Below are 25433 nucleotides of genomic sequence, written 5' to 3' on the forward strand. Positions count from 1 at the left end.
CCCTCTGATGCTTACACACACATTCACATGTACAGTGTAAATGTATCATCTACCTAACAGCAATAAATTCTCACTTCTTTTATTTCATTTTTTAAAAATTCGGCTATTTCATTTCTTAATGAAAAGAATCGGGATAAGCTGAACTCAACCAGCGTATATCTGTATGCAAGGATGGGCCTTCATACGTGGCACTAATTTCTTGTAAGAAGTTTTTAAATTTTTTACGCGTGAATGCATTATTTGTACTTCTAATCAAATTAGTAACTTTCATTACAGTTTTCATCGTGGAATTTAATATTATAATCTTTCCACATAACGGCTCTCGATGCAAAGTACAATGAAATGTTGGATCATTTTTTCTCAACAGGCCTTTTAAGCTGCGTAAAATAAAAATAACAGGCTGTAATAAGCCAAAAATTATAAATTATGATGTATTCGTACTTGACCGTAGTGATATGAATTGATATTTAGCTCTAGCTGCTGAAGAAAAAGACATAGAGTGATGACTAACTCATTTGTGGTAGGAAAATCTATAGAGTAACCAACTCTGGCCCGTGAATCGTCATTTCGTCAGTCCTGCTCTTCTCGAAAGGTAGTAGACTTTATCAAATCTGTTTAGTTAGAGATCTTCTCCCTAATATCAGTAAGACATTTGACAAAGTAGCTAATAAGTCAATAAAGTCTCACTGCATTCTCAATCATATTATTCCTAACGATCAATTCGCTTTTCATTCAAAATACAACACCATTCATGCTATCAGTAAGTTTGTATTTGATATTTGCTGGGCAACGAACACTGATAAATTTGTAGGAGTACCGCTAATCGACCTTGAAAAGCCCTTGGGCACGGTGTGGTTGAATACGTTGTTCTACAAGCTATTCTAAAAAATCTTCAAGTTATTTGAGCTCGTCAACAATTTTCTCACTTAATAATGGTGTGCAATAGGACACGGTAAATTTACCCTTGCATTTCGATATTTAGTTCGGCGATTTACTGTTCTCTTTGACCTAAACAATTAGGATGAGAAATCTGCAACCGCTTTTGCAAATAATTTATTATTATGTGCTTCCTACAGGAAATTTTCCCAAATTAACAAAATCTCCCAAAATATTCAAGTCAACTATTATGTGGCCAAATACTCTAGCATATTTAGCATTCTGGAAAAATCATTTAGCAGCCCTAAACCAATTAAACATAAATCCTCGATTAAATATTTAAATTTAAATCTTTTTAAAGTCGCAAAATTTTTGGGTCTTAATCATTTTAAAAAATTAAGATTTCTAAATAATTTAAGATTGGAACTCTCCATAGCTCAAATAACCATGTTGTCGTAACAAAAAATTATTTTATTCAAATTTTCAAACAACAGTGCATATATTCTGCATTATAAATTATTAGTTAGGTCTATAATTATACAGGGTTGTTGGTAACTGGTAATACAAGCGGAAAGGGGGTGATTCTACGCGAAAAAAGAAGTCGAAAGCATAGGATAAAAATTTCTTTTTAATTTTTTTTTTAATTTTTCCATCGAAACAACGATCTACAGTGAGATCCGTTATAACGAGACGTGAGAAAGTGCACGCGTACCGAGCGAAAATTCAAAGTTGATTTTCTCGAAAACAAAGCCTCAAACGAAAAATTTTTATTCTATATTTTCGACTTCTTTTTTCACGTAGAATCACCCCCTTTCCGCTTGTACCACCAGTTACCAACCACCCTGTATATGAAATGCTTATATGATTCAATATCTTCACTAGCACGATGAAGAGAAGCAGGCTCGCCGAGAGGAAATATCTAAAACAATGCCCAGGATGATTCAACTCTCTTAGTTCCAATTCAAAAACTGAAATAGTAACTTGGAATTGTATAGCTATATGAATATTATGAGAATTTATTTATTTGAGTTGAAGCAAATAAGGAGTTATTGGGTGAAAATTAAAGATATCTCAAATAATGACTGAATTAAATACCGCGCGTTCTCAAATTCTCTTTATTTTCAAAAGGCTACGAAAATCGGATATCGAGTAAATAAAAATTATCGGATCCGGACTGAGGATAGCATCTCACTCATCTACTATGTTGGAAGAAATCCGTACAATAAGGAGATAACATATATTCTTAAGAACTTCTAGACGAATTTGAAATATTCACTACCATATTCTACACCTAATTTGAAACCCCACTTAAACTCCTGATATCCATGGACCAATTTAATAACAGTATAATATAGTTATTATTAAGTATATACATGTACATGTATTAGCTAGAATTGCGTATGTTAGATAAAATTAATACCTGCCACAAATAAGTTCCTATGTAAATATTCTGTTATTCTGTGGTATCACTTAATTCTATCGCATTGTTATTATTATTATTATTTTATTCTTTATTTTATCTTTTCACGTTAGTTTTTCCGGGTAAGCAATCGTGTTTGGACCTTGCATTTGTTTTTTGCACATGTATTTTTGTCTAATGTTATTTTATCTATTTTTTATCCATATTTGTATTAAAAATTACATGCCGTGACGAAGTATATAAATTATGCGAATACTTACTGTAACTATTTATAAGTAAAACTGTGGCATTTTTCATTAATTCTGTGATATTAATCTGCGAGAGCTGTTACTACAGCCATACAGATTTAGTGTATCTTTTTTTTTTATAAGTGGGGAAATCCCCATCGACACCCTGCCACTCCTGGGAAGCGGCGGGGTAGTATCGGGCTTAACCGACTAAAACCCCACGGTGGTCCGCCTGACGCTCAACAGGGATGCCCCGGGATCTCTTTCGAATTACTACAAGAGCACTCCTTGGTCTTCTCGCATTCTGGGGGAGTCGTTCCTAGGTTAGTTCGGGCATTGGGAGGAACCACCCCTCTGAACACTATCCCCTGGGCCGTCGAGCAAGTCTGAGGAGATCCCAGATCCTCCTCGGCATGTAGGCCCCAATGACTACCTAGGGCGGCGCGGAACCCTACAAGGGTGGGATATGAGAACCCGCTCTGTGCGCTCCTTCACGAACATTGCTCCTTCGCAATAGGAGCAAACTGCGAGGAACTCTTGTTGGCCTCTCAGCATCACCTTCCACGACTGACGGGGGTCCAAACTTTCGCCAATAGTTAGTCGCAGAACACGTCGGTGGGCCTCCCGCGCCGGACAACACTCCAGCGTGTGCCCGGCCGTGTCCTTAGAGAGACACATCGAAGAATTCAGAGGCCTCCACTATCCTATCTCAGGGTATGGTGTTGAACGCATTGGCTATGTTTAAAGAGACTGCCAGCGCTACTCCACCCCGAAAAACCATGGCCCCGTCTCCCCATCTGCCGTACCCGGTTCACCGCATCCACCGTCGAGCGTCCCCACCGAAAGCCGTCCTGGCTTTCGTGCAAACCTAGCACTCGTCCCGATATGTGGACCTCCAGGCAGGCGGCAATGACTCCTTCGAAGAGCTTGCCCATCTCATCTAGTAGGTACACCGGACGATACGCGAATGGCGAGTCCGTCGGTCGTCCCTCCTTCTGAAGCAGGACCAACCTCGCCAGGCGCCATATCCGAGGATAGGCTCCCTCCCTCAGACACCGTGTAAATAGGTGTCGTAGTCTGAAAGTCATGAACGCCATCGTTTCCACCCATACCCGCCCCGGGACCGCGTCTGGGCCGCGCACCACGTCGCGGGTGGCCATCCTCCTCGCCGCATCCAGCATCTCCTCCTTCGCAACCCCCAGTTCCTCCCACCACTCCACTGTCCAAATCGAGAATGTTCAGGGCTGCCCCGGCCTGTCCACCTTTTCAATGCTGGGTCCATAACTGCTCCACGGATCCCATTCGATCGACTGGAAGAGGTCCATCCAGGATCGGACTTTAGTGATCTTGATACTCCCCCGTAAGATGTGCCCTGTCTCTCTATATGCCTCGTAGCAGAGCGAGATCTTTTCCTCGTCATGAAATTGACGACAAGGTAGCCCGAACGCAGGTGTGTGCGGGCAAGATTTACAGCTCTGCAATCTCCGCGGTCCACCAGTACACAGTCCGGTTCTGTCTAGCACCAGACACGGAGCGCGTACCGTCGCATCACATGCCGCGCTCATGTCTCGGCGAAGGCTCTCCACCTCCTCGTCCACGCTTGTCTCCTCTGTACAAGCGTCCCAGTTCCAGGCCGCCACAATGGCTGCTGCCTGGAGCATTTCATTGTCATCTTTGATGGACCATCCTGGTGACAGGCAGGAGCGTTCTACTCCCCGGATGCCGCGGGCCTCTCCAGCGGGCATTATCTCCGGCCCCACCTCCATGAATATATAGGGGTGGTCTAAGAAAATCTTAACCCCCTCAGATAGTCTCCAGCCTGAGACTCGTCGAAACGCGTTGGGAATGCTCCATATAATATCGACGACTGAACACCCCCTCTACGCCACGCATGTGCTGGTCGAGCCCCTATTAAGTAATAGGAGCCCGAGGCCCGTAGCCTGATCTGTCAGTACCCGGCCACGAGCGTCAGTCCTGTGTTCCTCCATTACGGGAAATGGGCATTAAAGCCCCCCCCCCCCGAACGAGAACCTGACGGGGAAAGTATCGTCTCACGTAATCGCCAACCCCGTCCAGGAACTTCCCAAATGCGACCAGGCCACTGTTCGGAGAGACATATACGTCTACCACTACTATACCAGCCCACTCGATGACTACATACACCTTGCTCTACTCGGGCAGGACTCCGGCGGCAGACGTGCCCGGCGCTGACGTTCTCCTCACGGCGACCAAGTTATCCAGGTTTCTGACTCAGTCAGAGGTGTCTAGTACATGACAGGGCTCGGCTACTACTGATAAGGCAAATTCTGTGGTCGGCAAGCGCACCGAGCGACTCACAGACCGGGCATCCGATCATGGAGGTAGGGCAAATCTCAGCCCGGTAACCGGTGCCTCCGCACCTGTAGCATAGATGCCTCCGGTTTACTACTGAGCTACAAATCGCTCTCACGGGTCCCAGCTCTAAACATCTGTAGCATTGTAGGAGCCTCTTCAGGATGGCTCCGACCCTTGCCGTTGACCAGCCCAGAGCAACTCTTCCTGCTCGGATTAGTATCCGCGCTGCTACCGTCGGACAGCTTATCCAGGGTGAACCAAGTCCGCCTCTGAAGATCCTGATGTCTCCTACTCGAACCTCCAGTGACCTGCATCCCCTGGTCCCAGCCAGGGCATCCCGAAGTTCCTCCTTCCCGACCGAGATGTTGATCCCAGTCACTCGAAGCTCTGACGTTCTAGTTGCAGCCACGATTCTTACCGTGAACAGGTCCTGTTCTGCCAGACGTCTTGTAAACGCGGTTGTCTTGTCTCTTTCTTTATCCCAGGGAACATCCAGAATGAGGCATCCAGTCATCGCCTTCCTAATTTTAACTCTTACAATTCCGACTTCGGCTAGCGAGACTTTCTGTCCAGCTGTCGCCAGCACTTCGGCGTAAGAAGCCTTCTTCCACTCCCTAAATGTTAAGGTCACCGCACATGATTGCGGAAGGCGTTGAGCACCACCTTACTATTCGTCTGTACCGGCCTTCCTTCCCGCAAGGAGGACTTGCTTATGTAAGTCTATGGGGGCTGGCAAACCCACGTTCCCGCAACCAGGGAGGACCGTCGGGACAAGCGTCCCGCTTACGTGAGTCCTCTATGTACTCCGCAGGGAAGGTCGCCGGGAGTGTAAGGCGTTTAAGTACGGTTACACCTTCTCTACGTGGCCTTGGGTAGTAGCGCACCCACGATCCTGATGCCAAGAATGGGACCGTCGGGATAAGTTCCCGGGTACTTTGTACCTTGAGGCCCCCGCTTACGTGAGTCCGATCTGGAACTGCCGAGCACGGTTAGCAGGTCGCCGGCCGGCAGTGACGTGGCCATACATCCACACGATAGTCCGACGAATGACTAAAGTTGAGACCACGGGGGTTGAGTGAAGCCTAGAGAGATTTGCGACCTTTCAGCTCGACCAAATTGGGTTGGACTCGTGGGGGTAATGGTTGATGGCCAAATACTGGCAAGACGACCGATTTAAGAGGTATTGGCTTTCCCGAATGGTCGTCCCTGGGTGAGCAGTGTCCTAACTGTTCAACTTTTCCGGAGCCATCCTGGAAAGACGATAGGGCTAGGAAAGAAGCCCCGTTCGACCTGAGACGAGTGAAAGCCCCTGCAGACCTAACTAATAAGGGTAGCAAGATCTGGATACCGAGTGAACCCAACCCCTATGACTCTAGGGGTGCTTGGGTCTGGTATGGCTACTTCGCGAGGTACGGACCTGTTATCTAATGCTGCTACGGAGGTAGACACTAATTGTACCGGCCTTCCTTCTGGAGGCAATTGTAATGTCTCCGGCGCCTTGGCAGCACCTGGTCTCTTCATACTGTTCTTTTTCTTCCTCAGCACGACCATCTTGCATTCACCACCCTCCTGTCCCCTCGGGGGCGATGATAATTGGGTGGCATTACCTGCAGCCGTAGTTGCCTTCCTCGGCCGTGTTTCTCAGCTATGTCGGCCGTCTTGTAGACATTCTTCTAGGCGTTGCAGGCGTTCATTAGCGAAGGCCCGAGCTTCTCAAATCTTTTCTCGAGGACGGAAAGACACTCCTTCTCGGCCCCCCCCCCCGCTCCCATCATCTTTCTTGGGAGGCCCAGCTCTGAAGTGGAAACGTTGCACCGTGCACTCTTCTGACGACCGTAAACGGCCTTTCCGGTTTGCTCTTTCCGACGGACTTCGATCTCCTTCTCCAGCACCGTCACACGTATCTCCGCCAGCCTAGTAGCTCCAATACCGCAAGCGAACCCCGTCCTCCTTGTCAACTACCATCGTACCAGCAGCGATGGTGCTTGCCGCCTCCTTTAAGGTCTTGATGTAGATGATTTTCAGATTCCACGATGTCGTCGCCACCTATATTATCTCCTCGAGCCACCGAATTAGCTCAGTCCTTATGTCAACTATCGAGGACGTTCTTATCTCCAAGACCAGCTCCACAGATACATCTGGGATTGTGGATGTCAGCTTCCTTTTTCGTACCCTGGACATAGTTGATGAGGACGAAACCCCATAGGCCAACGCCTCTTCGATGTGCAAACTCGCACTTCCCTGCGAGATTCCTGCAGTGGTTGTTCCGGTGTGTTATCCGGCGCTGGCGCCATGACCCGGTCCATGCCCGAACTCTCTGGTCTGTCCATCCTGTCTGCAATTCTCTTGAATCTCCTGGTCACCTTTAACGCAAGCTCCACTCCTCCCTCCATCTCCTGTCTCCTGCTAATATTCTCCAGATACAGGAGCTCATCTGGTGGCCTGGCGGTCAACTCCCGAACAGTCGTGATCATGGGATGCCGACACAGTGGGGTCCTACGCGCACGTACTCTCGGGTTGTTTCCGAAGTTGCCCGTGCGGCGGCTATGTCGGCGCGCGTCCCAATATGACTTCCTTATTGCCTCATCGACAGGGCTGAATTTTCTGTACTTCCCTACCCCATCCATCCCTTACCAGTTTTCTTGCGCACTTTCGTACACACACACTGGCACAACACTCTAGTCAACTTCTTTTTTTCGGATTTCCTTATTTTCCTAATAGTTTCGGTTGCAGAGTATAGAGCAACCTGAACGCGTCTTCTCCCTGCCGCCATCTTCAGATCTCAATATATTGTATCTACTGTATACCTATATGTGGCGTTTCGTATAATTTCTACATGCATATTTCTGTAACTGAAATAGTAATAAACACATTAAAACAAGAACTGTAACACAGATTAGATGGTGTGGCAAACGAAGTGCTTGATTCTGATATGAACGACGAGCTGTACTCGAAATGCGTGACAAATTGATTGCTAACGATCTCTCACGAAAGCGATGGTACGCGAAACGAGATACGCGGTATGACGCAATCTAGCACAGAAACGCTAAAAGCGTCGCTTTAATTATATTAAATTTAATTTCATATTTAAATAGTTCAATAAACATATTGAATTGTGATTTCAATGACATCGATAAAATATTTTGCTAATTATTTACAAATCAGATGACCTTACCGATTTCAATGATCTTGAAATATGTTATCATGATCAACATTCTGAAAGTCTTTTCCCTGTATATGTTACCGTCACTATAGGAAAAAGTTATTTGATATCTTAATCTTGACAACATATTTCAAGCTCACATAAATCTGTGAAGTCGTCCGATTTGTAAATAATTAGCAATATTTTATATTGAAATAAAAATATGCCTGGCATAGAAACGCCAAAAACGCTAATTCGTTTAATGCAACGGTTAATTCTTAAGTAGGAATTATGATTCCTAATCACACATTGATATACAGAGTTATCCACTTAACTCGAAACTAGCGGTCGCAACAATATTGAAAACTGCAACAGTTTAATATATACGCTTACTGCTACAATCAAACGTCGCGAGCCACCTGTGAGCTGTTATTAGAAGTATAATTAGGCAGTGTGGTTGTCGTTAAAAGCTCTTAAAGTTGGTGTTGCAATAAGGAGAAGACAAGCGAAACGAAATGAGGCAAGAAGAAAACATGCCTCGCGGATTTTCGCGCAACGATTTCATGTCCTTGCACGCTTCTGAAGCCGTCCTTCCAAACAAGCAAGTGCATCCGATTCTATACCCACATATAGCTCTTTTTTTTTTATTATATTGTATTATTTGGATTTGGTTTATCTGATATATAACTGCAATTTTTTTTATTTAAAATCGCATTCAACTACCAGAATTATTAATGAACTACAATAATATTGTTCCAATTTTTACAAACCTTTTTTTATTTTTTATTTTTATTAAACATTTTCTTCTACATCTTACTTTAAAATTTGTTAACGATTACTTTCTACGAATTGATCTTTATTACCTCGTTTTGTATCGTTCTGCTGTGAATACATCGAATGTAAAAATAAGGAACAAATTGAGAAACAACAAAACACCTCACACGACTCAGATTTAAATAAATCAGTTAAAAAAAAATAAAAATTAATTTAACTTTCGTACTGCAATACCTGGGCTCATTTGGACTAGTTGACGAACAGCGGATGTATGTTTGAACGATAAGAAGCCCAACGGTCTCTAAACGACAGATTTCACATCAGAATTCGACAATTTATATACAGGCTGTTCTGCTATAGGTGTAAAAAATGTAAGGGGTGTTTCTTAAAGCTAAAATAAGATATAAAAATCAAGAATTAAAAATTGCATCTTCAGCTTTGTTTTTTAGTTATTAACAATTAAGAATTAGCCGAAATATCCCTGTGCGCGAGCAATCCTCCTTACAAGAACGAAAGTAGGTCAGGCTAACCAGCGGGGTGCGCAAGAATCCAATTGAACGATACATAGACAGCAACTTACCTCGTACAAATAGTAAAGGAGAAAATATACAGAGTGCCCGTAATGCAAGTAAATGTAAAGTAAAGTGAGTAAAGTAAATAAAGTAAAGTGAGGAAATGAAGTGTGAATGAAATAGACAGAAAAGTTTATGAGTCAATTAATTAACCTACGGCAGCTGCTAACATATTCCTAGTGTACAATGAGATTATATAAAATTTGAAAAAATAAACAACATTTCCGTACACAAAGTTTCTTTATTGCCTTAACTCATTTGCACCCAAGCGCGGATTAATCCGCACGCTGCGACTGTCTTCTATCACCAAGCGCGGATTATTACGCTCACTGTGACTGCTTTTTATTTCAGTTGCTAAGCATTCTTCAGATATGAGAGTTTACGTTTGACCCGTTTGTCAGCATCTCGCCTATATCAGTTTATTGTATTGACCATTTTAAAGAATTTCACCAGAAATAATATGATTTAATTTCTTATTTCTTATTTTTTTTAAATAAATATTTTTTTCTTTTTTCCATTTAGAAAGTGTAGAAAGTGTATCGATAAATCCGGATTACAGTACAGTACAGTTTTGTTATTGTGCAGCGTAATATACACATGTATTTGATTCGTCGTCCTCGTGACAACTAACGAAAATATCATTGAAGCAAAAAAGATTATCGATCATGTCACAGGTGGCGTAGCAAAATTTAAGTAACATAATATGCAGATTTAATTATTTACAATGTTAAACACCAACTATTCAAATCCCGAATATGCTTGGAAAATTATCGAAAGTTTATTGTAATGTTATATAATAAATATTTCTAAAAACTTACCATGGATCTATCACCCGGTTTCGCTTTTCCATATTTTATTAAGCAATTTAGACCACTGCGAAATGTACGTGCCCAAATTTGCAGCCAACCTTCTTTTTCAGAAATTGAAACTAATTCTGTGGTAATACTAGTAAAAAATAAGCAGTACAATGCTCCAGAAGTGCCACCCATTTCTTCTTCGGCTATATGAGCTAGTTCAGTAAAAACTGATGATGGGTGTGAGAATTGAAACTTGTCTAAATTTCCTAAAATTCCTGGAAATAAATATTTATCAAAGAAATTTAGTTAAATTCGATCGTATTTTCTGTATCAAAAAAAATGATATTAATTAATAAACTGCAGACTTTTATTCAAATTCATATTTGTACGAATATAAGTAAAAAATAAAATTTCAATAAAAATTTACTTCATTTTATCACAGAGATATTACAAAATGTGTATTTTATCTCGGATATTTAATACATTTCTGCATACTATACTCATTTTGTATACTTCTGCATATTAAAATTTTTTATAAATACAGAAAAATCCACAGTCTGGTAATTAATTATATACAGGGCGTGTTTACGTTGCCAAAACCGAACACGTAAATATCTCCTTTACTATTAATGTTTAAGTTTTGATATAACTTTTCTCGGCTTTTTCTTCTTGTAATATATGCATAAGTCAGGAATGATATTTGTTTCTGTTTTGTTTAAGAGTGTGCGAGCGCACATGCGTCAGGCAATTATTCAGTAGATTTTATCAGAACGGGGTCACCGCATATGTCATGTGCATGTTTTGTAAGCAAGAAGAAGCAGTAATATTATGAGAATCATTACAGATATATAAGATTTATGAAAAGATACCTTTTTTGTATTAAAATATTATTTATTAGATCAAGTCTCCCTTGTTATTTAAACTCCAATTTCTTATCTCATTATAAATCCAACAATGTTAATACAAAATCTGTATGTTATACACATATTTCTATACTACATTGCCTTTAATAAAAATTACGGCAAATTGAGGAAATTATTGAAATATGAATTTCTATACTCATTTTTTTAGAAAATATATATTTGCAGTAAGTGCTTTATAACTACAGGGTTCAAGTTGAATGAGCCTATCCAAAGTACCTATTGCAATATGTACGTGCAAATAATTGCGTAACCATCCTGAATGCACTGGAGCATCATTTGTTGGAAATATTGGGAATTTAATTCAGATTTTTTCTATGGGTTTAATTAAAGATAAGGTATAGTCATAACCTTTAAATTTTATAGAAAATGTAAATGAACAAAAGAGAGTAAATTGTAAAGCAATAATCAGAGATCAACTGAAGTCGTTCATAAAAACGACTAAAAAGCATTATATGAACTGTTTAAAACTAATGGAGAGACATTTGTGTATCTCCTTTAATTAAAACATTTTTTCTAATTATGCACGTACATTTTTGCAAAAAAAAAGATATGGTCGTGAATATGTAGTCCACTTTGAATTATTCATCTCTTTTTTTTAATATCATTTTTTCTGGCTAACCAAAAGAAAAATATGATTGCTCAAATTTGATTGCTTTTACGATTGCTCAAATCACCTTGTATATGATAACTAGTTTCACTTCGCACTTTTTTATCTAACATGTTGTATTTAAAAATCTAAAGAAATGTCATCATATTTCTTCAAATTGTAGTTAATTTATGATATGTAAATTTGTTATGTGTTTTGTTTAGAAATAATTATCGTATCGTAATTGATTCATACAAGAAAAAGAAAATAATCACGAGGCATTATTAGAAACTTACGAAATGGATTAACATATAGTGTAGTATTTAGTATATCTGTAGTTCATTTTGATATTAATCTTCAAAACTTGATAATAATATTTTTAAATGAAAATAATATTTTTGAAAATTTCAAAAATGTTTTAGCTAGGAAATTGGAAAATAAAAAATATTTCCAATAAATATTATTTATTGGAAAATATATCTTATTGACTGTTAATTGAAGATATTTTACAAACTTGTATTTGAAAAAAGATTACAATCTATTATTAGAATAAACCTTCATATCTGGACGTGTTCGTCCTACTGAATATAACGTTAGATGATTACTTAATTAAATCAGTGGCTGTCTTGCCACTTAGGCAATTCGTTTAATACCCGAAGTCACCAAGGTATTCCAAAATCAGAAAGATGTGAATTAGGTACGACAGGTAAGAATTTCATGCACTGATTTTCTATGTGTGAATTACGGGTTTACGCTGCGCCATTGCTGTGCATGTGTAAATGCAAGGGTTTAATAACTCGTCTGGTTCGTAGATATGTAATTCCGCAACCATAAAGTAATTTCTAAATCTCAATCTTCGATTCCAAACAGGAAAAATTAAACGAAAACCAAAGGATTTAGAACATTTCAGCAAAATAGCATCCGTGACATAAACCCGAGTAGTTGTGCGAAGATCTAACAACATATATGTTGAAATTGATCAAAGTGATCGGAAGATAGATGAAGAGAACAAAAATTAGATTTTATTATATCAAATTGAACGTTCAATATATGAATTCTCTATAATTCAATGTTTCAAATAGGATCAAATAGGTACTTAAATATTTGGATAAATTGTTAACAATTTTTCAGGCATACTTAAGATTAGGAGTTATTAGTCTTAGGAGTTTAGGACATACATAAGACCTTAATACGTAAAAAGTACCGATATATACCGATATATACCGATAAAATGCAGAACAATAATGTTGAATCTTGGTAGAAGGGTTCAACGATCATCATTAAATAATACAGGAAATTTTGTATTTATTCTTAGGCATGATGTGGCATACATACCAGTAGCAAGTCTGTTAAGCGTCGATCCTGTGTCACCGTCTCCACATCCTCTATCTAGATCATTAAGATGAGTTTCTTTCTGAATGATACTTTCACAAGCACTTTTCAAACATTGCTTTAATAAGTTCTGTAGTTCGAGAGTAATTTCCATTCCAATTGTTTCCACTGTCCGTACTACTGGATCTTGAACAACCTTTCGTGCATTTTCTGTAGAAATACTATATACGCAACCTGGCCACTTTGGTGCAACAGTAGGTGCATCTAGGCAACCAAGGAAGAAACTTTTATCATCTCCAGATAATTTTAAAAGAGTGATATGTACTCCAGCACTGTTCAATGACGTCATCAGTAGTCCCGCATACACACGAAGAGGCTCTATATTCATACTTCCTATATTAACAAACATTCTTTGTAAAACATTACAGTGATTAATTAACTTTATTATTGAGATTATGTATTCAACTAAATTTATTTTATTGTTAAATTTATTATATATGGTATCAAACCGTTTCTTAAGTTTTGTCATTTTTTTTCTTTTTTTTTTTTTTTTTACTTTTTCTCTCATTTTAAAAGTTTGGCGTAAAATTACAGAAAAGCATTATGAGCAAAAATAAAGATTAATACATATGAATTTAACCCCAAATTCAATACCCAAAATTCACTTCACATCGTTTGAGTACTACCTGTAGGATATAAAGATTTGTCCATTACATCTTTCAAGAATTCGATCTTCATAAGTCGATTTGAATTAGGTTGGGTTAGGTTTGGACCCCTGCGGGGCTCCGCAGAGGGACAGCGGGATTTCGCCCGAGAACGAGTCGCAGTTATGCGGTTGAGCCCAGCGTGCGTAAGCCCATTGAGTATGACGAGCCGACGAAACCGAGTAATTCACGCGGGCGCGCGTGAAAGGCGAAAAAGCGTCACAAAGGAACCTTCTAGTCGTCGTTGGAACTGAGTACTCCGACCGGCTGATCTGACTACGAAGTGGGTAATATAGGAGTCCTAAATACTCCTTCCCATGCAGGGCGGTCGGAGTGGCAGCGATTCGGGCGAGGGCTCAGGCGTCAAAGTGGGTGTAGACGTTAGTTACCTCCGGAGGTGGGAAGGAGGAATAAAATCGTCTTTTTAGAGGAAGAACACCTCTCTGAGGAGAACAGTGGCGCGGGGATGATATCCGTTGAGATCATGCGGTTAACCCATCGCGCTCGATGAAAGTCATTGTGAGAGTTTTAGTCCGTAAAAATACCATACTACGTGAAAAGAAAAGAAAAAAAAATAGGCCTCACTAGTAGAGTCACTCCGAGAATCCAGGTTCGATTTCCACAAAAGTGGAAAAAGTATTTTTTCTGCCACCAAACTTCAGGAGAAAGTTCGTAAATGCAAAACAATCTGCGAATCAAAAAGGGAATTTTCCAGTGCGAAGAAGAAGCACTGTGGCGAAAAGGACACCGACTTCCGCCAGTCTGCCCATCGCCATGGCTTAGGGGCGCCCAACTGTACACGAAGAAATAACGGTGATGTACGACCGGATGAAAAAGGTAGCGCAACAATGGAACGGAACTGAACACACTGAAAGAAAAAACTCCGAGCGAAGAGGACCAAGAAGACTGGCAGTAGCTGTGGTTAAGCGACATGCGTGCGGTCGAGAACTAGTCGTAGACTGTGGCGAGTCACCCTGACCGTGCGGGAGTACTCTGAAAAAAACAGCAGCTCAGGAAAATAGTGGCTTCCGTAGCCGCCGTGGCTGCACACAACTCGAATAGGGGTCCGTTTTGTTATAGCACACAAACGAGCCCCCAAGGATGGTTGCACCGGATGTGCATGAAGAGGGGTAGTCCATCCAGCTCCAAGACTTTTGTAAAAACAAAGGCAAGGACGCGGGCGATACTGGTGATGTACCTCAGTATTCACTGTGCCCCTCTTATCACGTTCGAAGATGGATACCGAAAGAATTGAAGTAAAGAGAAGTAAGAATCCCGCACTACCTGCATCCTCTCTCTAGGGGCTATGGAGTGTTTTTGGATATTTCCAGCACATAAAAGGAAAGAAGAGAGAAAGAATTGCGTCCGAGCCTGATGAGTTCTTCTACATCGTAGCGTCGTCAGAGCGTTCAATCTGGCGATGCTAATCGGAGGCCGGTCAAGGTAGTCCTATCAAGCTTTGAAACTTGGTTGGACAGAGGGAAGGGTAGTCCGACCTACAGCATGAGGCAGGTATCATCGGGCATAGTTGCTTCGGAGTAGTGTAGTGTGTAAATAGGGCATCTCGCTAGTCTAAAACCATCCGCGCAATGCTAGACAGTAAGAGATCATAGCAGGCGGTAACCATGTTCCGCAAGTACGTAATACTGCAGAAGAAGAGCACGGAGCGATATCGGTAACACACCGATCCGCAACAGAAACGCCGCTTCATCCTTCTCTGCAATATAAACCCCTATTCTTCCCCGCTGCAGTCGAGGGTTGCCCTCCCCTTCTGAAAGCTGCGGAATAATAAATACAATGAAGCTTTCCTTGAAAATGTGCGTATCAAATGCCATCATTAAGACTAAGATCATCTATCAAGAACCATAAAATACTAGATCCTCGAGCTATAGAGCACATAAACAAATATAATGACGGAAACTAACCATTTATCAGTTCCCATATATGTAAGCAAGTTCATATTGTATAAGATTTCTACTATTTCTTATACTCTTTTTCTTTCCTCGTATTTCGTAAGATAATTACATATTATATTTGTAATATCGTGATGTAATATGTTCACAAAGAGTGGACAATAGAGATGTTAATCAGACAGAAAAGACGATTGTGGCTTAACTTGAACTATTCAAACCAAACGTACAGAACACAGCGCAATCCACACTCTCTCGGCAACGCCACTCGCAACCTCCGTCTCCGCTCGACTCGCACTCGGCTCCTCGACTCGCACCCTGGTTCTCGACTCGCACTCTGTTTCTCGACTAACTGTTGTCGCATTCCATTGCCCTTTTCCTAGGCCCACCGCACACGTGTTCTGCAGACGCTCGTGGCCAGGGTCACGTAGGTCTTTTCCACGAAACTATGCACTTGAAAAGACCGATGACACATTGATGGGCCCGACGGCGCCTCGGCTCTCGCGACATTGTTCATAGTTCGCCCGATATTTCCCAGGCCTTTCGTCCACGATACTACATTCGGCCATCCTGCAATAACATCTGTCCTCAGATGTTGCCCTCAGATGTTGCCTTTTATCTCGCTGTCATCAGATGCGTCACTTTCGGCGTTTAGGACCCAAGGCTTCATAAAATCGAGGTGTGCACGGGTCCTTCCTTAGGTACTGCTTCGCACGCTTTCTTCTTTTCTTGTAATTTCGCAGGTTCCCTTCTAGCTTACCTATGTTTCGTTCGGTTAGGCTACAGTCAAGACAGTTGGATACCATGTGTTCGCCCTTCTCGCGCAACCCCTTGAACCAGAAGTCCTTCTTGACCATAGCTTCTGTTTTGGTAACCTCGAAATGCCCACGCTCGTGCGCTTGCCTGACTACCTGAGCCCGCATCGCTTTCGATACTACTATTAGCACATCGTCCTCACACTCCTTATACAAAATATTGTTTCTTACTACCTGCCCATCGGCCTGACTGCACGTTGCGGCGTCCAAAATCCTACGGACTTCGATGTCCTTGTTCTGTGCCCTTCTTAACCGTGCAATCAGCCCGTCTTCACTCTCCGTTACATACATAGTGCTCGGCAGGGGGTTCCTACTCGGAGCATCTACATGCTGCATACTTTTCCCCGGCCGATGACACACCTGATACTTAATCTCGCCTAGTAACAAGGCCCATCCAGCCACACGCACACAGAAATCTTTCTTTCTAACTACACCTATCGGACTCGCATACTCCGAGTCTGACGATTTGATGACACCCTCGTTAGTCCACGCTTCCATCAAATCATCTTCTTCCTTTCTTTCCGACGGCGCCAGTCTTCGCGGTCTTCGCGCTATCGGCTTGTCGCTTTCCAAAACTACCTTTTCGGTTATTCCGACGTCTCGCTTCTTCTCCGGCCTATACCCCCTAACGATATCGCGAATCGCTTCACGATAATGCGGTTCCCGTACGTGTGTCAGGTCTGGTCTCTGTTCTACTACGTTAATTCTAAACATATCCGACACGTCTTTGTTAGTCTGTTCGTCAAGCCGCAAGAAAGTCACTTCGCCCCGTTTAACCCGTAACTCTACCTGATCCAGAAAATCAGTGCCTAACAACAGGCCGTGCTTCGTCAATATTTTGTTTGAGACAACGTGCAAAGTGATTGGCAGTTTACACCCATCAACCGTCATTACCTTAGTGAATTCACCCCAGGTCTCATTGCCAGCGGAACCAAAACCGTCGAACTTAAGTTTGCAGTTTCCCAGAGGTGGTGATCCTAACCTCACATACTCATCCGCTCGTATGAACGTAAGGTCACTACCTGTATCCACTAGTGCCACAAACCTACAATCATCTATCGCCACTTCCTTCACATACTTCCCCTTTTCGGATCTTGACACTACGCAAGTCTCTTTCGGTCGTGCCGTACACCTCGCTGCAATACGTCCAAATCCGCTGCACTTGAAACACCTAACACCTTCTCCCCTCTCCGGACACTTAACACTTAGATGATCCTCACTACCGCAAATGAAGCATCTTCTTTTCTTCATTGCATCTACAGATTGACTGGGCTTCCCGTTCTTCTGGGTTTTAGCCGACTTCACAATCGACTTTGCTCTGCGACTCTTCTGCTCTTCGTACATCACTAACCTCTTCCTCAACTCTTTGATTGACGTCGCGCCGTACAATATAGCCTTATTGTTCTCGTCGTCTATTATTCCATCCACTATGTATTCCACCTTTGCTTCCTCCTCCATGTCCACATGGCTGGCTATTTCGAGCATACGGTACATGTAAGCCAGACATGCTTCATCACTCTCCTTTTTTGTTTCTTCAAGTTTCTGATGAACTTGCCTACTGTTGACTTTCCTCGAAAATTCTTTCACTAGCCCCCTCTTCAACTCATGCCAAGTCCTGGCATGACACTCGAAGCTCGCAAATATTTTCGCTGATCCCTTCAGCAGCTTCCTTGCGTAGACTGCCTTCTGCCCATCCGACCACATGCACGTATCAGCGACTTCCTCGAACGACTCGAACCATCGTTCGACATTTTCACCTTTGTCGCCACTAAACGACTCTAATGCATCTTCGACGTATCTAAAACTCAGTGTCGAACCAACACATGCCCTTCGACAACATTCGTCACGGTCCTGATACACCCTTCGCGTATCTCTCTTGTATCCTCTTGCGTTTTTCTTGTCATCTTCGTCCTCACTTTCGTCGTCGCTTTCTTCTTCCGACGATATGTCGTTACCATCCATGGCCGCTTGTAGCCGTGCGCGTAATTCTACTTTTCTTCCCGTCGTTTTTAAACCTAAACTAGCGAGGCGCTCCTTCAACTCCTTCGTATTCATTTTCTCAACATCCTCACCTTCGTTGCAATCACGCTCAGCTCTCTGTACATTTTCTAAACCTCGTTGACCGGTTAGCTCTTCACCGCCCGTCGATCCCTTACGATACGATTGTCCAGCCCTACACGCCCGATTCAGCCTTGCAATCAGCACTGACCTCGCACCCGATATAGGGAGGTTCATTCGCGCGAGCTTACTCCTCAGCTCCTCCAGCGTCGAACCCTCTTCACCCGACAATCGTTCGTCCCCGACGTTTGCCATTTTTCACACTACACAAACTTAAACAGTCAACGATATCGTCTTTTACCGCACCGCGTACCGGTAAATTCACAACTAGCTCGAAAAGCTCTGTTAAACCGTTTCGTTTTCTGTCTTGTCCAATCCCGGACGAGCCCCCAAAAATATGTAATATCGTGATATAATATGTTTACAAAGAGTGGACAATAGAGATGTTAATCAGACAGAAAAGACGATTGTTGTTTAACCTGAACTATTCATACCAAACGTACAGAACACAGCGCAATCCACACTCTCTCGGCAACGCCACTCGCAACCTCCGTCTCCGCTCGACTCGCACTCGGCTCCTCGACTCGCACCCTGGTTCTCGACTCGCACTCTGTTTCTCGACTGACCCTTTCTGTTTCTCGACTAACTGTTGTCGCATTCCATTGCCCTTTTCCTAGGCCCACCGCACACGTGTTCTGCAGACGCTCGTGGCCAGGGTCACGTAGGTCTTTTCCACGAAACTATGCACTTGAAAAGACCGATGACACATTGATGGGCCCGACGGCGCCTCGGCTCTCGCGACATTGTTCATAGTTCGCCCGATATTTCCCAGGCCTTTCGTCCACGATACTACATATTGTTGTGTATTATTATTGTATATTACCATTATTATTATATTATTTTGTATTATTTTATTTTATTTTGTATATATATGTATAATATTAGATACAATGTTAGTATTACTTTTCAAATGGACAATACGTTTCAAATAAAAATTGCCAAAATTTGTAGTACTATTTAATATTTTTCTTTCACAATATGAAATAATCAGATTCTTCAAATTTGCTTAAAGCTATTTAATGCAAAAGTTAGAAGAAGAATTGTTAAATATAAAATATACTATGTACATCGTATTTAATTCAATAAGGATTATTTTACAACACTTTTTAAATAAAGCTTCATTCCGACATTTTGTGTGCTTCAACAGTTATACGAAAATATCCCATAATTTTTCAGCGCAACGCTGTCGATTGTTCCCATAGCGCTGCGGGACAAATGTATACCTTAAAGCAGTGTACACCTCCCTAAGAATGCTACTAAGGAAAGTGGAGGATAACACCGCTGATTCTAACTGTAATTTCGAGAGATCCTCTAATATACATCATGGAGATATTAGTCGATAAGAATCCAGCGCTACTCCGCATTCTTCTCTAGACTGTGCGGAGTATTAATGAAGATTTCCTCCATGTGAAAACAACAAAGACTACGTCAAGTTCTTAACATTAAAACGAGTATTCGCAACTTCCGAAAGTCTACTTATAATAAATCCAATATTTGAATGAATCGGTCTTTTTATAACTAGTAGACGAATAATAAAAATATATTCCGTTAAGTTTTCCTAACAAATTTCAGTGAAATTGTAAGGAATTATAGACGATTAGCAAGTTTCTATCTTTTTTTTTTTCATTTAATTTGTATGAGAGGTCAGTGGAGTGCTTTCTTTTTAGTCTTCTATCTATGAGAGTTTTTCTCGCTTCAGCAGCCGGCTTGTTTGAATGTGTTGCCGTTCTTTCCTTGTATTTTTTGCGTATCTACCGATTTCTTCTTTGACCGTTGGTATTTTTAAGTCCTAGAATATATCCTCGTTTCTGACATACTACGGGGCGTTGACTATTCTCGTCAGTATCTTCGATTGTAGCGACTCTAGTTTACTTGTGACTCACTGCTGCTGTTCCCCATAGCGGTATTCCGTACGACCAAATCGGATTTATTATCGTTTTGTAGATTTTTAGTTTATTTTCTATGCTGAGTTTAGAGTTTCGACTATTTAGCCAGTACATCTGTCTTCTTTTTATTCTTTTTCTGTCCATAATTGATTTAGTATGTTGTTTCCACCTAGATTTGTGTGTCTAAGTGTAGTATTTAACTTGCCTTGTTTGTGTTAAATGCGTGCCATTCACTTGGATATTTGATGGTTTCCGTTTTCCTAGCGTAAATGTAATATGGTTGCATTTACTGGGGTTTGCTTTATTTATCTTATAGCCATTTTTATATTTTTACGATGTACTCTTGTAGTAATGTGACTATTGTTTCTGAATTAGTATGCCTGACTAGTATAGCCGTGTCGTTCGCGAATGTCAGTAGTTTTCTCTTGGTAATGGTTGATATGTTGGCCGTGTATAGTGTGTGAGGTGGAGATAGTTGTGATGATAGTGCTACTGCTGATATAGAGGCCGAGATAGGTTCTGCTGCGGGTGTAAATGTCGCTGCTAGAGTACTGTTACTTTTCTTCTAATTTAGACGTCGTGGAAAGAAAAATCGGACTCCGCTAATCGGGATTTAAACCCGGGTCCCGAACGTTCGTAACCTAAGGCGCTAACCACAGTGCTGCCGTCGTCCGATGCTAGTTGCTGTCGAGTGCCGCTACATGTGTATAATATTGGCCCCAAGACGCTTCCTTGCGGTACCCCTGCCTTGATGTCTTTTATTTCAGAATATACATCTTTTATTTTTATTACAAAGGTACTGTTGTGTAGGTATGACTTGAGTAAGTGATGGATTTGTTCCGGGAAATGTTTTTCGATCGTTTGTAAGAGGTTTTCGTGGTTCACTTTGTCAAATGCTTTCTCAATGTCCATGAAGAGGACATTTTTTGTTTTCATCTGTTCTATGTTTTTGCCATTTTGCTCTCGCTTTTCTTTTTCTCTGGTTTTGTCAAAGATGTCTGTTGGAATTATTTTTGTTTGCCTGTTGTTTGGTTCATAAATAGTAGTTGTCCATGCTGCTTCTTATATAATTTCTGTCAATGTTGCTACTACCTGTTCGATGTAGTCGGGTGTTTTTGGTGGAACATTGCAGTTGATTTTGCTCTCAATTAGTTCTTTAAACGTTTGCCATTTGGTAGTTATATTGCAAAGCGACTCTGGATTGCTGTAAAGTATTGGTCTGCTTGTGTATTCCATTATTATCGATGTATGATCGGAGCTAAGCTCAAGACTGGGTGTTATTTTTAATTTATTTGCGTATAGTCCCTTTATAACTGCAAAATCAAGCAAGAAAGGAATTTCCTTTAGATCTGTCAGCCAGTATGTTGGCTTTCCTGTGGGTAATATGTTGAGATTACTAGTTCTAATATATTTTTTCTAGTGTTCTACCTCGAGGTGTGTTAATTCTTGAGCCTTATAGCGTGTGTTTTGCATTGAAGTCTCCCGTAGCGATGTATTTGTCACCTAAGGATTGAAAATACTGTTCTCATTTTTGAAATGCCATTTTATGTCGCGGTGGTGTATATACTGCTGACATCTGGAAGTAAGTATCGTTTCTTATTATCGCTGCAGTCCCTCCGTGTGCTTTTCCTGAGGGGTGTTTGGTATCATAGATGGGGTAATATGGTATTTTCATGTAGCTTTTTGGTGTGAAATGCGTTTCTGAAATAAGTAATATTATTGTTATACAGAATTGTTTTAGTTTCGAGGGCCCGTTGTTGTAGGCCATTGGAGCTCCAAGCTGATATTTTCACTGTGTCCGTTTCCATCTTTTACTTAACATGTTTGTAAATAGTTGCAGCGTGACTGTAATTTATTGTGCTTTTTGTCTGAGTATTGCATTTTGCTCACTTATCATTTTTGTTAGCATTTCAGTGTTTTTGATGTATTGCTTGTGCAGTTCCTTGATTTCTGTAGCGTCGTTACTGTTGTTGTTTTGATTTTGGTTGTTTATGGGTGGTGTTGGTTAATTACTTGTGCATAACTTCGGCTGCCAAAGATGTTGTTGTTTCTATGGTTAGTGTTCGATACGATTTGTACGTTTGATGTTGGCTCTGGTTCTGCAATCTCTTGTTGTGAGGGATAACTGCCGTATGTTCTGCCTCGAAGCGATGGAAACAGTTTTCGTTGTAGTTGTTTTCTGACATCGCAGTCTTTATAGCTTGCTGGGTGGTTTCTATTACAGTTCATTTGCAGTTACAGTTTACTTCGTTTATCTTTCCTGTATATGCACAGTTTGTTGTTAGGTGGTTTTCTGGGCACCCGTACCCACAGGTCATCTAGCCGGCTCCACCTATAAGCGGCACCCGAAGCGAAGGGGTTAACGATATGAGTTGTGACATTTCCTTTTGGGTCCGTATCTATTTCTTCTATTGGTGAACCGAATGAATTTTGGAGTGGGATATTTTGTAGCCATCGTTGCTTTTCCGTATCTGAAGTTTTCACGACGCTTCTGACTGGTATTATTTTACGCTTTTTGTGCGCTGTTGCTATCTTCCAGTGTTCATCTTCATGTGATAGTTCGTCATCGTAGCTGTTTTCTTCTTAGTTTTGCATCGCTTCCATTGCTTTTGTAGCTTTACTTATGTAATATATTTCACCTTTGTTTGTTATTTTGATTGGTGGTATTTGCTGTTGCACTTTGTAGCTTTACCATTTATCAATGTTTGTTCTTTTTGTTCACCTAAATTCACTGCTTGTCGCATTTTCACACAAGCACAGTTTCTCGTGTCTGTCTAGCTCGGCTGCTGAGGCAGAACTGATTAGCAAGTTTCCTAAAAATTTCATCTGACCATATTCAAACAGTAAATACAAATGAAGTAACAATTGACATATAAAACAAGATATATCAGTAATATGTTATCGGTTTAACGTGTTAAACATGATGTATGATAGAATATTTAGTAATAGATATTTAATAATACTTTTGCAGTTATGTATAGGTGAGTCTCGTAACATGATAGCATCAAATAGCTCGTAAATTATTTGCTGTATTACGAGTCGAGGCTTTGCGAGTTGCACGAAAGGCCGGCGAAGGTATTTTATAACATATAGTTACAGTGTATTAGCAGATATGTGATCGCATCTAACGCTAAGTCAGGGAGCCACTAGGAATAATTAATAAAGAATAAGTTTACAAAGATGAAACAGATGGAAATCAGAGAGCCTTTCGGATGGAGACATACGGAGGTTGACCTGTCGCTAAATCGGGAAGTTATCCTAGGAGAGTGAAACTTCATGAACGAACCCGATTCGAAATCCACCAAATGTTAGGAGATTGGAGAAAATACAGAGGATTCTGATGTGAAATAAGGGAATTGTTGGATGCTAATGAACTTGATGCGAAATCAGAAAGCAGCAAGATGAGTTTAATTTTCGTGGACAAACCTGATTCGAACATACTAGGTTGGAATGGTTTCTTCTGGACTTTGAGGCATGCGAACGAACCTGATTAGAAATTAGGGAGTCGCAGGAGATGTTATTACAGGCCACATAACTAGTAAAAGTTGACATGATTCGAGCGATAAAATTGTGTTGCGTGAGAACGTTTAGCTAGGTTGTACGGGCTTTGGATTGTGGGCTTGAATGTTAAAGCTTACAATAATTACATTCGAATCTATGCGGGAAACGGAAATATGTATATTGTAATCGAAAGACTGTTATAAGTTTTTCTGTCGCGGATAAAAATGACAATGTGAAGATTAAGAGTGGTGTTGAAAAAATGCCGAATAGAATTTAGGTGCTTGTGGATTCTGCAGAATTAACGATTTATTCGGAGAGAATCATTAGTCTGATCTCACTATACTACCTCTTAAAAAACGCGACGCGATGTTATGCACAGACTTTCGCGATGTTTTGTCCGGGGAAAATAATTTCTCGGCTGGTGATATACCAAGACAATACAAAAATTCCATGGTAAAATAGAACCTGTCTTTACCATTTACCAATTAATTCCTTCTGGGAAACTGTGCTCCCGGATATTTTCACAGTCGGCCTTAATAGTAACTATCTTCCCCATATCATTTTAAGATATTGAAATATTTATATGCATATAAAGCACAAAATTGGTGTCCCCATTGGAAAAACCATACATAAAACGCATAATTGCTATTTCTACATTAGAATTACGACCGAATCTGCGATAACACTATTTCGCGGCCATCAATATATACATTTAATGTGTTGCGAAAAGACTCACTTATGACATCAAAAAGTAATAAATAATAAAAGTTGATTTCACATTGAATAGACTGTTATTAGGATCTATGTTGACTAGATATTTTTTAACCATCCCGATCAGTACTATGAGCTCTTTAAATATCTTTTTTTCCAACGCCCTGTATAGTAGTTTATTTCATAATAAATTACGAGCCCTTTGTTCGAATCTACAATTTTTACCTGCTCATGTATGTAAAATTCGAGAGCCCGGTAATAACTAATATACACTCATCTGTATCACTAGAACGGAAAGGGTTAAAACTCTGTGTGAGTGCTCATTTTATAACTACATCCCTCTTTTATAAATATGGCAATAAGTTTGTTTGACGCAATCACGAACAGTATCATTTAGAGTAAGGTTGAATATGGATGCAACATCAATGAGATTTAAACAACATGCAGTGATCATGATTGCAACTGCAGAAACAGTTACACCTATGGCAATTTATCGTCGCTTATTGATAGTGTACACAACGACATCAAGATTACATTTGCGAAGATGTGTATGTCGGGTTCGGAATTCATCGGAGACCACATTTTTCACAATTGTCGTGAAGCATTTGTATCTTACTCGTGAGCCACGCTAGATCGTATGATTTGGGAATCTAAGAATAAACTATGTAAACTACGTAAGCGAAAATCCGAGCAGTCCCTTGTCCTCGCTCTCTCTCTCTCTCTCTCTCTCACTCTCACTCTCTCTCTCTCTCTCACTCTCACTCTCACTCTCTCTCTCTCTCTCTCACTCTCTCTCTCTTTCTCT

At 40.9% G+C, this 25433-nt stretch overlaps 1 protein-coding gene across 8 annotated transcripts in view; it reads right to left on the reverse strand.

Annotated features, from left to right (window-relative positions):
- LOC117164121 (triokinase/FMN cyclase) overlaps window positions 1-25433 on the reverse strand; it is an 83064-nt gene that overhangs the window by 25803 nt on the left and 31828 nt on the right. For 6 of the 8 annotated variants that reach the window (XM_076628046.1, XM_076628048.1, XM_076628045.1 and 3 more), the window contains 2 exons: window positions 12987-13376; window positions 10164-10417 (listed from right to left, as the gene is read on the reverse strand). In XM_076628046.1, coding sequence (XP_076484161.1) covers window positions 10164-10417; window positions 12987-13376 — 644 coding nt within the window. Of the gene's footprint in view, window positions 1-9566; window positions 9755-9836; window positions 9972-10163; window positions 10418-12986; window positions 13377-25433 lie in introns of those variants that run through there. The other 2 variants (XM_076628047.1, XM_033346959.2) reach the window with 2 other exon arrangements.

Source organism: Bombus vancouverensis, chromosome 3 (genome assembly GCF_051014615.1).
Source record: "Bombus vancouverensis nearcticus chromosome 3, iyBomVanc1_principal, whole genome shotgun sequence".
Taxonomy (NCBI): domain Eukaryota; kingdom Metazoa; phylum Arthropoda; class Insecta; order Hymenoptera; family Apidae; genus Bombus; species Bombus vancouverensis.